This window comes from Gymnoscopelus braueri, assembly GCF_963280865.1.
Source record: "Gymnoscopelus braueri genome assembly, chromosome: 4".
Taxonomy (NCBI): domain Eukaryota; kingdom Metazoa; phylum Chordata; class Actinopteri; order Myctophiformes; family Myctophidae; genus Gymnoscopelus; species Gymnoscopelus braueri.
The window spans coordinates 42,975,452-42,991,341 of NC_137605.1; the positions used below are offsets into that span (position 1 = coordinate 42,975,452).

General features: G+C 42.1%; 1 protein-coding gene across 1 annotated transcript in view; it reads right to left on the bottom strand.

Annotated features, from left to right (window-relative positions):
- Positions 1-473: 473 nt before the first annotated feature.
- The window catches only part of znrf2b (zinc and ring finger 2b), a 137,386-nt gene continuing 121,969 nt past the window's right edge, over positions 474-15,890 (bottom strand). The window contains exons 3-5 of the mRNA XM_080427356.1: positions 8,911-9,016; positions 6,254-6,338; positions 474-5,429 (exon numbers count right to left, since the gene is read on the bottom strand). Coding sequence (XP_080283482.1) covers positions 6,281-6,338; positions 8,911-9,016 — 164 coding nt within the window. The 3' untranslated portion in view covers positions 474-5,429; positions 6,254-6,280. The remainder of the gene's footprint in view (positions 5,430-6,253; positions 6,339-8,910; positions 9,017-15,890) is intronic.

A 15,890-nucleotide genomic window follows, 5' to 3' on the forward strand; every position in this document is an offset into this window, starting at 1 on the left:
AGATTTTGGACAAACATCGATCGACTTTGGACCGATATGGGCTCAGAACAGAAGCATAAGCAGCAAATAAACGTACAGTCACACGTACGAGGATCGCCTCCCTGCTAACCCCCACCCGCCCCAATAAAGACAAAAAAGATTAAAAGATTAAACCAAAATGGGGATTGCAAGGTGCTCGACTGGTTATGCAGTAGCTCATACTATATTATAAGGCTGTCCTGGTATTGTATCCTCAGTGCCTCTCACGCTCTTCCCCCATACAATTTATTACAACACAGGATGGTGTCGGGATGCTACACATTCTTGAGCCGCTCCACTGTTATCGTTTTGTCAAATTACTGAACTGGGGGAGTTCGAGGTGGTTAACCACATGCGCTCCTAGCGCTCCTTATTCTTGGGGGGGGGGGGATGTTTGGCGTAAATAGCTGATCTACAAGCTCACAACGTGTCACGTTATGACACGTTGTGAGCTTGTAGATCGGCTATTTTCGCAGAAGAGATATGGGGCGTAGAGGGGAGGAAAAAGGACCGGGGGACTTGGGTCATCCAAGGGTTTAAGTGGTTCACGTGGGTACAACACCGGATACAACTGGACATTTCTGTTGTCGCTGGTTGTGCAAACAGGGGGAACTCCCGTCAGGATGTATAAGCAATAGTTTTACTCATCATCATCATCATGAGGGGAATTTGTCATTGCTTTGGCTGAGTTATATTCTGTGTCTGCTGAGAAACGTTTAGTGGAAATTAGCTTGGATAGAAATGATGAGCAGTGGGTTTCACAACTGAACTGTGCAGGCAGGTTCATGACCGGATATGTTTCGGCAAAGAGATATTTGGTCTAGAGGGGGAAAAAGGAAGGGGGCCCCGAGTACACAGACCCCTGTGGGGGGGAGTCCAGTTAGGACAAAGTACATAGGGTTTAAGTGGTTAATTCAACCTCTTAACAACATGATACCCACATCTTCAGATTGGTCATCAATGACATGCCAAATGACAGCAGAGATGACAGATGTCCTCAGTAGTTAGCAGCGTGTATTTAAAAAGCTCTTAAACCCTAAAAGTTAAATATCTCAAGGCCTTTTTAAACAGAGACTGAAATGACCTGATATTCTCGTGAAGTCTCTCTCTCTCTCTCTCTCTCTCTCTCTCTCTCTCTCTCTCTCTCTCTCTCTCTCTCTCTCTCTCTCTCTCTCTCTCTCTCTCTCTCTCTCTGATTGACAGGTTTTTGGCATGGCCTAACTCAGTGGTTCTCATACGTTTTTGGATCAGGGCCCACTTCGCGGCCCCCTCATCTGACTCATCAGATGGGTGGGATTCCTATTGATCTGTATCACAATTCAAAGTTGTAAAGGACAAAAAACCATGACATTTTCTTTTTACATTATTTTTACATTCATTTAGTTTTATATTATCATTAAAAGTTTTGTGTTTTTCCAATTAGTTGGGGGCCCACTTGCAGTATCCTCACGGTCCACCAGTGTGCCCCGGCCCACAGGTTGAGAACCACTGGCCTAACTAACCGTTTCTTCTCTCTCTGTCACTCCCATATCCGTTGGCGATGCGCCGAGAGGTTAATGGAGTTTATCTGAACAAACTAGTAGCTTGGTGTGCTATCTTTAGACAGCTATTGCAGACAACAAAAAACACGACACGAGGAGGACAAAGTGGTGAACGTCATTCTGTTTGCTTTTAAGGCCAATTTGTTTGCTTGTTTTTTCTCCGCTACAATTCTTTTATAGACAGAAGACTAAAAAACACGCTGAATGTCAAATTTGCACACACACATACATAAAACCACTTGCATAACCAATGAAAACAAAATCATGATAAATAAAGTGATTGAAAAACAAAACGTGAACGTGAGTGAGGTGTGTGTGTGTGTGTGGGCGGGTGGGTGAACCCTGTAAAAAGGCTAGACTATGTACAAAGAGAATAGTTTTTTTTTTTGCCTGGGGTTCAGCTTGTACAACCTCATGACCCAGAAGTACACAGTATTGCTACAAACAAAAAAACAAAAACAAAAAAGAAAAGGAACATTCTTCGTCTCTGTCCAGAGGGTGCCTAGGAGCCCAAATCACACACTCCATCCAGTGTGTTTTGCTTCCACAGTTTGTTGCTCCACAGTGCCACCACGTGGTTGGACTGGGAATCACCGGCACTTCTAAATCTCAGCACAGCTGCCAGGGTGATATAATCCAGTACAGTGGTTCTCAAAAAGTGGGGTCTGGGGACACCCAGGGGTCCCTGAGGGGGTTCCCCCCTGGCTAAAGGATTAATAATTAGGAACCAAATGAACCCGCACAGGTCTGTAACCCTGAGAGTGTACACATTTTCTTTTTTGGATACGTTTTCAGCTTCACCCAGCTGAGTGCTGACCCACAGAGGAGCACGGAGGGGGGAGCAGTTAGGGGTTAAGTATCTTGCTCAGGGACACTTTGTCACATTTGCCGAGGGCTGGAATCGTACCTGGGACCTAACTAACCACTCGGCTATAGCCGCCCCCAAATGTATTCTGCACACTCTCAGAGTTATGGGAGGGGGGGTCCTTGAAATGAAAAAAGTTTGAGAACCAGTTACAGTAGCAGTGGTGCGGTACAGAGATAGCGAATGCACCGTCGTATTCAGCTCAGGCCAAAGTGCTGTGACCGTCTTCACGAGTCCCATGAGTGTGCACGTCCCTGGGGCCTCACGCACGTGGAAGGCCCTTGTTTTAGGGCCCCGTGTCCAGGGCCTCCGTCCAGGCCCCTGTCCAGGGCCCCTGTCCAGGACCCCTATCCAAGGCTCCTGTCCTGTCCAGGCCCCGGGGCAGAAAGAAAGGCACATGTATAGACACAGTCGGTGGAAGAGGCAGAGAGAAGCCGGATTTACCCATCCGCTGTATGACAGTGTTTTCCACGCGCCGAAAATAGCCCAGCGACAAGCTCACAGATGCGACGCGTCACGCAATAGTAATGAGGAATTCTATAGGGCCTAGAAATGGTTAAAGGTAGCGTAAGTGATATGTTTTGGTCAAAAGGATTTTTACAGTTTTTCTTTTCCTTCTCCTGATTGGATAAATTGGTATCCCGAACCTGAATAATTTTTTTCTGTTTGCATTCTTAACAGCCAAAATAAAAAAAATTGTCCCATTTGTTTACATGTTTGTTTACATTTCTTGCCCATTGTTCTAAGGAGAAATGTGTTGGGTTGACATATGAAACACTGCCAGTTTTTCTGGTTCCTTGACCAAATGTATAGTACTATCATGTGCCAAAAACAGGCTGTCTTATGGAAATTAACATATTCATTTACATGGGAATTATATTATATATAATAATGATGAGGCTTTCATGGCAATATTGAATAAGATGGTGTACTTAAGAGCACAATGGTGTTAATTACCTAGTGTTTACACAGTTATGTTACCATTACATGAATGCAGACTTTGTATTTTTGCTAAAAGGGGTTAAAGAGATGGTACTTTGTACCAAAAACTATAAAAATGCAACCCCATGCCTCCCTGCTTGGCACTCAGCATCCAGGGTTGGATTGGGGGCAGTGGTGGAAAGTAACTAAGTACATTTACTTAAGTACTGTACTAAAGTACAATTATGAGATATTTGTACTTTACTTGAGTATTTCCAATTTCCAATACTTTTACTTCTACTCCACTACATCTCAGATCCAAATATTGTACTTTTACTCCACTATTTTTCCATTTATTTGAAAACCTTAATTACTAGTTACTTAGTATATTTTGATTATTATTACAAAACATACAATAATCACTTTATCACTATATACCTTTTAGCCATTTGAAAATAGCCGATCTACAAGCTCTCAATGCGACGCATTGTGAGCTTGTAGATCTGCTATTTTCAAAAGATTTGTATACATTTGAAAACTTGAAATGGGACATTCTGCATAATGAGTACTTTTACTTTTGGTACCTTAAGTACAATTTGATGCCAATACGTTTGTACTTTTACTCAAGTACATTTTGAATTCCGGCCTTATACTTTAACGGAGTATTTCTATATTGCAGTAGTGATACTTTTACTTAAGTAAAACATGTGAGTACTTTTTCCACCACTGTTTGGGGATCAAGTCCAGGGGTTGTACTCATCAAGCCGACACACGCTACAAAAACAGGAGATTGGCTCCGGCCCTATGGGCCACATGGCTGGGTCAGGCTTACTTACTTTGCTTACTTACGTTGCACCTGTCCCGAGTGCCTTTTATGACACAACGCACATTTCCGGCATGCGATACCGTCATACGACAAGGTATAAATTCGGCTATTTGGCGGAGAGATAATGAAGACAAAGGAAGGTATAAACTCTATATAGGACTGCAACTATCCATTATTTTACGTTTTATTTATTTATATAAAAAAATAATTATATATCAACGAATCAATTAACCACTTACTCCGTCACACAACGGCATTGTCAGAGCAAAAACTGTGAAAATAAAAGCTGACACCACATTGCATCGAGCTTGTAAATCCCCTATTTCCACAGTTTTTGAATTGTTTGTAAACCTTTTGCCTATAACGACACGGCCCAAAATAGGAATCGATTATGAATTGATGATATTATAATAGTATCGATTATTGATAATTTTTTATAATGGATTAAAATTTATTGGTTTGATTGATTGTTGCACTCCTACGGCTATACCTTCCACTGACCTCTGACCCCGCTGTCTCCACCTGCTCCAGTGTCCTGGTGTACAATCAGCTAAAAAAAATCAAAAAAACTGATCTTCTGTCAAATCAGGAGGAAGAGGAAGAGTCAACATCAAGGAAAAAGGAGGAGTTAAACGTCAGGTAATAACGACGGCGGCGGCGCGCGCTCGGTGGCCGATCGCCGAGGCGTGTCCAAGCGTTTTCCCCCCAAAAAAGGGCGTCCTTTTCTGCTCCACTCACCGGGAGTGGGAGTGGTTACACCCGCCGACAACTGTTTTTTTTCCTGATTGAGACAGCTGTGCATCTGAGTTGGCGTTAACTCCCACAAAATAAGTCTCTGTGTGGTTAAACCTGGTCGTTTGGGGGGGGGGGGTGTGTGTCCCTTTGTCCGTCCGTATATATGTCCAGGACGAGATTGCGTGTGCGTGCGGATGTGGTGCGGTCAGCAAAATATGGTGTATCCCTGAAGATTGCTTTTAATGAGTTATGGCACACCGTGTTACTATAGGATGTCCGGGGGGGGGGGGGGGGTGGAGGTCTGGGTCATTATGGGATTGGAAGAGGAGGGTCTGGAGAAGCATGAGGAGAAGCGGTAGGTAGGTAGGTCAGTGTCACACTGGCCACAGACGTCACAGTGTCCAGCAGTCTCCATGGCACCCAGGAAGTGGGGAGGGGGTTTCACATTGTTGGCTGTGTTGTCGTCGTCGTCGTCGTCGTCGGTGAAACCGGATCACTCTTCCATCTGTGGGAGCATTGATACCTGTCAGAGGACAGACGTAAGCACACCAATGAAAAACATTGAATTATAAAAATCTAAAATCACACCCAGTATGAGGTAAACGCTGCCTTTGATGAGTGTGTTTATAAGTAACGGGCACGTATGCGTGTATAGCACCATAGACTGTAAAAAGAATGGACAGCGTTATGCCCATAGACTCTACAGACCGTAAATTAAGCCTATTTTTCAGCAATTTCAAATCCGCCATCTTTCTATATCGCGTCATATCGGTTGAGTAGCTTGTCAATAGAGAGCGGGGGCAGGGAATGAATGCTATTGGTTGTGTAGCTTGTCAATCAAATCATCCCCCCCCTCCGAGAGCATACCCTACTTTATCATCAATTTTAAAATAAATGGGACCATAATTTACCAAAACGCATATCATGATGGTTGAAAGAAGACTTTAAAATAGCGACTGGAAGCATATAGTATTTATTACAATGTTTATTAAGGTAATAAAATCTAGTCTAAAGTTTGGCAAAAAACACTTGCATTGAGAGTTATTTCTTCTGACACCAGCAGGGTAAAAGCAACGAAACTACAGGCCATTCTTATGAACTGTCACTTCCTATATAGACTCAATTTCAAAGGCGGATGCTGGGCCCTTGATGTACACACACACTTTTTCTTTTTACTGTTGTTTGTAATCAGTTGCTAATCAGTTGCAGGTGTCCGTGCTGCAGACAGAGCGAGAGAGACAAACAAACACACAAAGCCACTTATAGAAGCGGCTGGGCACCTTTTTGAAAAATAAGCAGAATAAAAAAAATTGATCAGATGTGATGACGAGTGTGCTGCACATTTACCTGTGCAAAAGAACACAACAAGGCCCTTTAGTCTGATGGGTGCTCCGGACACGATCTGTTCACCTCGAACCACTCATCGATACAGCTGTTAAAAGACAAGAGAGTGGAAGACACCATGAAGAGAGAGAGAGAGAGAGAGAGAGAGAGAGAGAGAGAGAGAGAGAGAGAGAGAGAGAGAGAGAGATTTACTGATGACACAAGACAGAATGACATACACTTAAACAGACTTTCTTATCAAGTAGATTTCGATACAGGCAGGGAATAATAAAACTACAGTGCCTCTTCATCATACAGAGAGACAGACAGACAGAGAGCTGGGTGAGTTATAAGTGTCAGAGTGATAAATGGATGCAGCATTCAGCTAGATGGACCGTGGCCCAGGTACACAACACGCTGTTCTGTCTGCAGTGGTGGAAAGTAACTAAGTACATTTACTTAAGTGCTGTACTTAAGTACAATTTTGAGGTATTTTTTTTACTTTACTAGAGTATTTCCAGTTTTCAATACTTTTACTTCTACTCCACTACATCTCGGATCCAAATATTGTACTTTTACTCCACTAAAGTTTTTTTTAAACTTTAGTTACTAGTTACTTTGTAGATTTGGTTATTATCACAAAACAAACATTAACCACTTCAGCCCTATATATATATTTTGAAAATAGACGATCTACAAGCTCACAATGCGTCGCGATGCAACGCATTGTGAGCTTGTAGATCTGCTTTTTTCAAAAGATTTTTATACATTTGAAAACTTGAAATGGGACATTCTGTATAATGAGTACTTTCTACGTATACAGAGTATTTCTATATTGCAGTATTGATACTTTTACTTAAGTAAAAAATTCAGAGTACTTTTTCCACCACCGCTGTTCTATCTGTCTCCACTCTGCTGTCAAAACCTAAAATACACCACAGATGATCTCTGGTGCCTTATGTAAAGCACTCTGAGCTGCCTTTGTGTATGAAAAGTGCTATACAAACAAACCGCCTTGTCGTAGGCACATGGCACGCTTATGGAATGCAAATACTGCCAGTGAAAGTGCAACGGTTTACAGTGGTGTAAAGTAACTAAGTACATTTACTCAAGTACTGTACTTAAGTAACATTTTTAGGTACTTTTACTTTACTGAAATATTTACAATTGTCTAGACTTTTACTTCTACTCCACTACATCTCAGAGGCAAATATTGTACTTTTACTCCACTACAATTATTTGAAAACTTTAGTTACTAGTTACTTTGCAGATATAAATGATTACATTATAAATATATTAATCACTTCAGTCCTATTTCATACCTAGGCTATTTGAAAATAGTAATAGCAGACCTACAAGCAGATCTACAAGCTCACAACGCGTCGCGATGCGACGCGTTGTGAGCTTGTAGATCTGCTATTTTCAAAAAATGTAGTACTTTTACTTTAGGTATTTTAAGTACATTTTGACACCAACACTTTTGTACTTTTACTCAAGTAAATTTTGAATTCCAGACTTTTACTTGTAACAGAGTACTTTTTTACATTGCAGTATTGATACTTTTACTTAATAAAACATTTCAGTACTTTTTTCCACCACTGATGAAAAGTGCTATACAAACAAAGCGCCTCGTCGTAGGCACATGGCACGCTTATGGAATGCAAATACTGCCAGTGGAAAGTGCAACGTTTATGGGTGATAACGCTTTTCATCTGCCAGGCTTTTGTAGTGACGTCGGTATTCTCTACCAGTGGTTCTTCAGGTGGGGTCCGTCCGGGGGACAGCCAGGGGTTCCCCGAGGGGTTTACAGGAGGGGTCAACCAGCAGAATTAGCTAAAGATAAGCTCAGAATCTGTACTTTGACCCTGTTGTATACTTTGACTATTCAAACATCGTTAATCTACAGTGGTGAGCTTGTAGATCTGCTATTTTTTTGAAAATCTTAAAAAATGCTGAGTGTTTAGTGTTAATTTAACTCTGTGAGTGTACAAACAGGACCACAATGGACCGTCAGAGTAGAGCACTTTTGTTTCCCAAACATCTTTGGGTCGCGGACCAATTTTTATGGGTCGCACCTTTTTTCCGTTTCCTACATTTAAACAAATACAGGCCTATGTATTATTTCAAAAGATTTTTTAAAAATTCAACAAAAAGAATCACAACTTTTCATCAGTTAAAAACAATTCCAATTTTTTTCAAAAGTATTTCATAAATAAAATGAGAAAATCTAATAATTCCCATTAAATCTTTTTTTTTTTAATTGCAAAGTAGTGAAAATAGCAGATCTACAAGCTCACAACGAAAATCGACACGTTGTGAGCTTGTAGATCTGCCATATTTCGTTAGTTGGGAACCACTGGTGTAGTAGAGCAGTGGTTCTCCAACCTTTTCATGTCAAGGACCCCCAAAATGATATGTATTTGGCTGCCGACCGCCCCATCTCAAAATATTTTGTGGCAGGGATCTTTCAAAAATACCAGATCTACAAGCTCATAGCGCAGCACTCGGTGCCGCGCTATGAGCTTGTAGATCTGTGATTTTTTGAATAGCCAAAGTATAAAATATGGTTAAAGTGGTTAAAATGATTGTGACGCTATATTAACTCATTTTGCTGGGGACCCCCTGGTGACCCTTGGGGGTCCCCGGACCATATTTTGAGAACCAATGGCGTAGAGTCTTACCCTTTATGGTAAATGCAGAGGCAGGGCAGGCGTGCGATGGTGTCTCCCTGAACCAGCTCCTCCAGGCATATTGCACATTCTCCTGCATCCTTGGTTAAAACGTCCTCTGCATAAAGACACAGAGAAAGACAACGGCGCACATTTACAATGAGAAATCCCCTTCATTGTCTGGTGGTTCTTCACAGTATACAGCAGGATGTACGGCCCTGGATGGCGTCTATACACGAGAATGTGTACGAATGGCGCTCTATGGTACTCATTGTGCAGAATGTCCCATTTCACAAGTTCAAAACGTATACAAATCTTTTGAAAATAGCATTGTGAGCTTGTAGATCGGCTATTTTCAAATGGCAGAAATATATGTAGGGCTGAAGTGGTTAATGTGTGTTTTGTGACAATAATCTAAACCTGCAAAGTAGTTTTCAAATAATTGTAGTGGAGCATAAGTACAATATTTGCCTCTGAGATGTAGTGGAGTAGAAGTAAAAGTACTGAAAATGGGAAACACTCCAGTAAAGTAAAATAAATCCTCAAAAGTGTACTTAAGAACAGTACTTAAGTAAATGTACTTAGTTACTTTACACCACTGGTGAGTACACAAATGATGAGGAATATGACAAAGTATGGCTGCTTATCTACAACACATGAGCGCACACTGAGTGACGATTTAAAGTAATAATAATAATAATAATAATAAGGGTAATAATAATAATAATAATAATAATAATAATAATAATAATAATAATAGTAATAGTAATAATAATAACAATAATGGTCCCCACTACTTTTAGGCCATTTCTGTCACTGTATATTTGCACATAATGTTAAATTTGTCCTCTGTATTTACCTTCCTCCCATTATATAGCTATATTAGGAGCAGTGAGCGCTAATAGTACACCGCTTAGGGAGCAGTTAGGGGTTAAACGCCATGCCCAGAGACACTTCGACACATAGATCCCCCCCACATTGCAAACAGTGGTGGAAAAAGTACTCAAATGTTTTACTTAAGTAAAAGTATCAATACTGCTATGTAGAAATACTCTGTTACAAGTAAAAGTCCAGAAAATTTACTTGAGTAAAAGTACAAAAGTATTGGTATAAAAATGTACTTAAAGTACCAAAAGTTAAAGTACTAAAATGTTTGAAAATAGCAGATCTACAAGCTCACAACGCGTCTGAGCTTGTAGATCGGCTATTTTCAAATAGCTTAGGTATAAAATAAGGCTAAAGTGGTTAATGTATGTACGTTTTTTGTACGAGTAAAAGTACAATATTTGCCTCTGAGATGCAGTGGATAGTAGTAAGTAAAAGTAAAAGTAAAAGTAAAAGTAAAAGTATAGACAATTAGAACTACTACTCCAGTAAAGTAAAATGATCTCAAAATTGTACTTAAGTACAGTACTTGAGTAAATGTACTTAGTTACTTTACACCACTGGTTGCAAAACCACTGAACAAGTGGACACTGAAATAGCCTTTTTTCTCCCCATAGACTGGACCAGTCGAAACTGTAGCTTCTCACAGATGCCAGCAGGGGGAGCCCTCATCCCATGATTAGATTAGATCAGAGCAGACGATCCAGTCAACAGAGCCTCATGCATAGTGTTGCCATGTCCGCTTATTATAATCGACTTTGGGCTTGTTTTTTTCTGTAAAGTTACTTGTAAATATTGGTAGTTTTGCGGGTTTGCGTTTTTTTTTAGGCTTGTTTCTAAAGTGTAGTTGCTTATTTTGGGCTTGTTTCCAGATGTCATGACAAGGACCCCCAAATTAATGTATGTATTTCGTCCACGGATCCCCCATCTAAAATGTATGTTGTGACCCCTGTACAAAAATAAATAAATAAAGTTTCCCTTTTTTTCAAGACAGTTTTTCCAAGATATTTTTAAAATAGCAGAAAATCGCAAATAGCAGATCTACAAGCTCACAGCGTGCCGCATCGCGACGCGTTGAGAGCTTGTAGGTTTAAATTGCTCATGTGGCCTAGTAGTTGCATTTTGGCCTTTGTTTTCATAATAAACCTAGTTTCTCCCGTAAAATCTGGCAACGCAGCTCATGTCAGCCTCTATTTGTATTCACATGCACTGGGCTGCCCTCTGAAGTGGAAAAATATGACACGGTGTACACACCGAGAGATGCCATGCCTGCCTGCCTGCCTGCCTGCCTGCCTGCCTGCCTGCCTGCCTGCCTGCCTGCCTGCCTGGCTGGCTGGCTGGGCTGGGCTGGCCTGCAGTCAATTCAATTCTCTGAGGTGACTGTCACCTCCCGGAGATTAAAGCCCGATTTATACTACAGTTGTTGCGCTCTGGGAGTCACACCGACGAACGCTCAATGAACTATATCATCTCCTCAGGCCCCCTTAAACGTATAGATTGCACCGCTATGCAATGCAACGCCGAGGCCAACACTCAATTACGAACTCATCAACGCCTTCGCGGACCTTTGCGAGTCAGCAAGATGCAATGTCAGTTCAATATCATTTGGCTTCATTATTACTTGGATTTATGGGATTACTTATAGAAAAAAAAGAGCAGTTACATAATGCTGTAGGCTACGTACACATATATTTCAGTAGGCCTATAGCACTATAGGCCTATAGCACATTGAGAAACACCCTGTTTCTCAATGTGGGGGTCCAGGGACAATGAGGGGTCCAAAAGGACACTTGACAGGTCTGTAACTCTGAGAGCGTACAAGTGGAACCAAATGGATCCTTACAGGTCCATTTGGTTCCACTTGTACACTCTCAGAGTTAAGTAAAACACTGTGGATTTTACAGAGTAGACTGGTGTGCCAGAGATTTAAAAAATAAATCATAACTAAAGGGGGTCCGGTCCGTGGCCTAAAGCGTACCAAACTGTGGGTCTTTGAAATGAAAACGGTTTGAGAATCACTGCCGTATATGACATGGTAAACAAACTGAAAGATTCACAGGCAGGCAGACAGAAAGACAGACAGAAAGACAGACAGACACAGTAAAGCACTCAGGCAAACAAACAGACAGACAGACAGACAGACAGACAGACAGACAGACAGACAGACAGACAGACAGACACAGACAGACACAGTATTGAAAGGAAAGCATCTGCGTCGTCTTTTGAAAGATCTTGAAAGTGTGAGAACTACTGATTTAGAAGCCATTTGTAGAATCGGCCTCAGGTCTTAATGGGTTAAGCTCGCAGACAGGCAGACAGACAGACAGACAGACAGACAGACAGACAGACAGACAGACAGACAGACAGACAGACAGACAGACAGACAGACAGACAGACAGACAGACAGACAGACACAGTTAAGCACGCAGGCAGACAGACAGACAGACAGACAGACAGACAGACAGACACAGGATCCCTGGCTGGCTCTCAGTCATAAGAACTCACACAGTCATCATCACAGTCATGTGTCCACCAGCCAGTAATCATTTAACCCCTTCCATGGTGGATTAAGGCTGGAGCTATAGCCCGCCTGCCTGTCTGCCTGCCTGTCTGTCCGCCTGCCTGCCTACATGCCTCCTCTGTCTGTCTGCAGACTGTAGGCGTAGCAGCATGACGATATGGTTCCACCCTGTTTGACCCCATGTGAGAAATCTTCTCTCCCTTCCAGCAGCTGCTGAACGAGGCACAGTAACAGTACTCCGTCTTCCGGTGTACGGTAGGCATGTCTAGCCCTGCCACAATCGGCTCTTCTAAAGTGCAGTTGTATATTTGGGCTTGTCTCCTAATGTTGTTTAAACCAGTGGCTCTCAAACTTGAGCCACTGGTTATATATTATTGAATTAATATGTATTTGTCCACGGATCCCCCCCCCCCCTAGCCTGGTAAACCCCCCTCCCTCCGGAAATTTCATTTGCATTTGATTTCAGGAAGGAGGTCTGGGATCGCTCAGGGAGTAAAGCTGCCCGGTCCGCTGCGTGTTAGAACCAATCAGCGGCTGCTAGGGGCGGGATAATAAATATAAATAATAAATGTACATTTTGTAAATGTACATTTTGACACGTGCCTCCCCAACGTGCATACACGGCCGCGGAGGCGAGTGTTCTGTGTGTGCAACAGTGTAGCGCTGTGGGGCTGTAGATGCGACGCATGCGCACACACAGAGCCAGCGTGTGTGTCGCGGCTGATGCGATTGGATGCGACGCATGCGCAGTTTGATCGGGCACAGACGAAGACACCACAGACGAAGACAGACAGAGGTTACGCAAATTATAGGATGATTCCAAAATGTTCCTTTTTTTTCTCAAGATTTTTCTTTGAAAATAGCAGATCTACAAGCTCATAACGCGGCGCGATGCGAAGTGCATGACTGTAGTCCCAAAAAAAAATAATGAAGAAAGACACGCCATCTCCGGTTTACTTCCCGTATCTGCGTGAAGTAGGCGGCCGCCTTTTTAGGAGACCGGAAGCAGTATGTTGGGAATCTATTATTTCCAATGGAAGAGTGAACGTGAACAATGCAGCTTCCGAACCATTCTTTAGCCCCATGGTCACGGAACTAAATATTGGACCCGATCGTCACAAGTCACACAATATTCCCTAAATTTTCATACTAAAACGGCTTTTTTCAGAGAGACAAATCAGGAGAAAATCTACTTTATTATCAACCTGTCTCTGTCCCAGCAACACACTCTCGCGGGATCTAGCACCAGTAAACATAATAGGACGTTCGCGAGATCTGCCGTCAGACGCCCACTTAGGAGACCATTTGTAGGATTTGTTTACCATTATGCCTAGTGGCTCCAATTGGGAAGGTCTATCTTTCCAAATCAAACATCTTTTCCCAGATTTCAGAATGTGTCATACCTGTTTCCTGTTTCCTGTTCACCTTCTCATGGCTTCGTTTGATTGGCTGAGCAGCAGATATGAACTGGAGGCGTCATCATGTGTGTTTCCAGTGCAAACTTGCTGCTGAGCCAATCAAAGAAGCTATGAGGAAATTAACTGGAAGAAAAAATAGGTGTGACACATTCTGAAAACTGGGACTACAGCTGCACAGAGCCTATGTTATTGTTACATAAACGCATACAATTATTTTTGCATAATCGTCAGAATAGTTACCTTACTTATCTTGAGTATTGACACCAGTCATTTCTGTGTATATTTAAGTTATTGTGCCATATCTTGCCCAGTATCTTTGAGTATTTTCAATTTTCAGTACTTACTTCTACTCCACTACATCTCAAGAGGCAAATATTGTACTTTTACCCCACTACAATTATTTGAAAACTTTAGTTACTAGTTACTTTGTAGATCTTTATTATTATTACAAAACATGCATTAACCACTTCATCCCTACATACTTTGGCTATTTAAAAATAACAGATCTACAAGCCCACAACGTGTCGCTTTGAAATGGCCAATACTTGTATTGGCCATTGTGAAATGGCCAATACTTTTATACTTTTACTCAAGTAAATTTTGCATACAGGACTTTTTCTTGTAACAAGAGTATTTCTACATTGTGGTATTGATACTTTAACTTAAGTAAATCTTTTTTGGTATACTTCTTCCACCACTGTCTCCAACCTCCTTAACAGTCAACTACAAGTAAACATCAGCCTTTCAGGAGACACCAACAGCAGCATAAACCCAGAGCACATCAAAGTTAATGACTGCCGCTCCACAGCAGCTTTGACATCATAAAAACAGGGTGATTTGGATGAAAATAGACACACTCGTCTGGGTGAGTCACCTCGTTCAACGGGACCCACACCCAGCTGAACGGAAGGTCACGGCACACATTGTCCTTGATTTTCAAATAATATCCCTTTGTTCAGTACCTAGGCCATGATTATGAGCCATCAGCTATTCCATCATCTATCTCCATCTTCTCCATTGATTAAGCGCTTTGGTAATTTCGACAATTCGTGCCAGAGCCAGTGAGCTCTGAAAACATGCAAAGCGTTTTGTCAATAATTCATAATTTACTTTCTCCGAGGCACCTTACGGCACTGTATTACTCACAGACACACGAGAATAGGCTTGAGATCGTGCACAGAGAAGCGTAAACTCACTTATCATTTTTGGCTGTGTATTTCGTCGCTGTCAGGCAGAAACCTCTTATCTCCATATTTTAACTTTTTGTATGTTTTCGTAAATTAACGCCCTACTTGATCTACAAGTCAAAAGCATCAAAAGTAGCAGATCCACAAGCTCGAAACGCGGCGCGAAGCGACACGCTTTGAGCTTGTGGATCTGCTACTTTTTCTGCTTTTGAATTTGAATCCTGAAACGTTTGGGTTTTAGGACATATGAGGTTTACACCCGACAGAGACAATTTGTTGATAAAACCAGGGGACATCACTGTGGGACTCAGTCTTTCATGCTTGAGTGCTCTCACTGTTGTTTGTTATTTCTCTGCAGAATGTTTGGAGCTTTTGGCCTCCGAGGGCTGGAGCTTCGAAATAACACAAGACACGTTCAATACTATTATATCAGTGGCTCTCAACGTGGGGTTCTCCGGGGGACCCCCAGGAGTCCTTGAGGACTCAACAGAAATAGTTAGGAACCAAATGGACCCTTACAGGACTGTATCTCTGAGAGAAGCAAATGGGACCGTTACGCCGTTACGGGTCCATTTGGTTCCATTTGTACTCTCTCAGAGTTAGATTAAACACAGGTAGGATTTTACAGTGTAGATCTGCATGGGTCCTAGTCTCAGAGACAGAAAATGTATCAAATGGGGGGTCCCGTGGCCTAATGCTTATCAAACAGGGGGTCCTTGAAATGGAAACAAAGAGAGACAGAGACATTCGCCAAACGTAGACCATCTCCTCTCACACACGCACGTGCACACACACACACACACACACACACACACACACACACACACACACACACACACACACACACACACACACACACACACACACACACACACACACACACACACACACACACACACACACACACACACACACACACACACACACACACACACACACACACACGCCCACAGGCCTGTATTACCAAAAAAACACCACCTC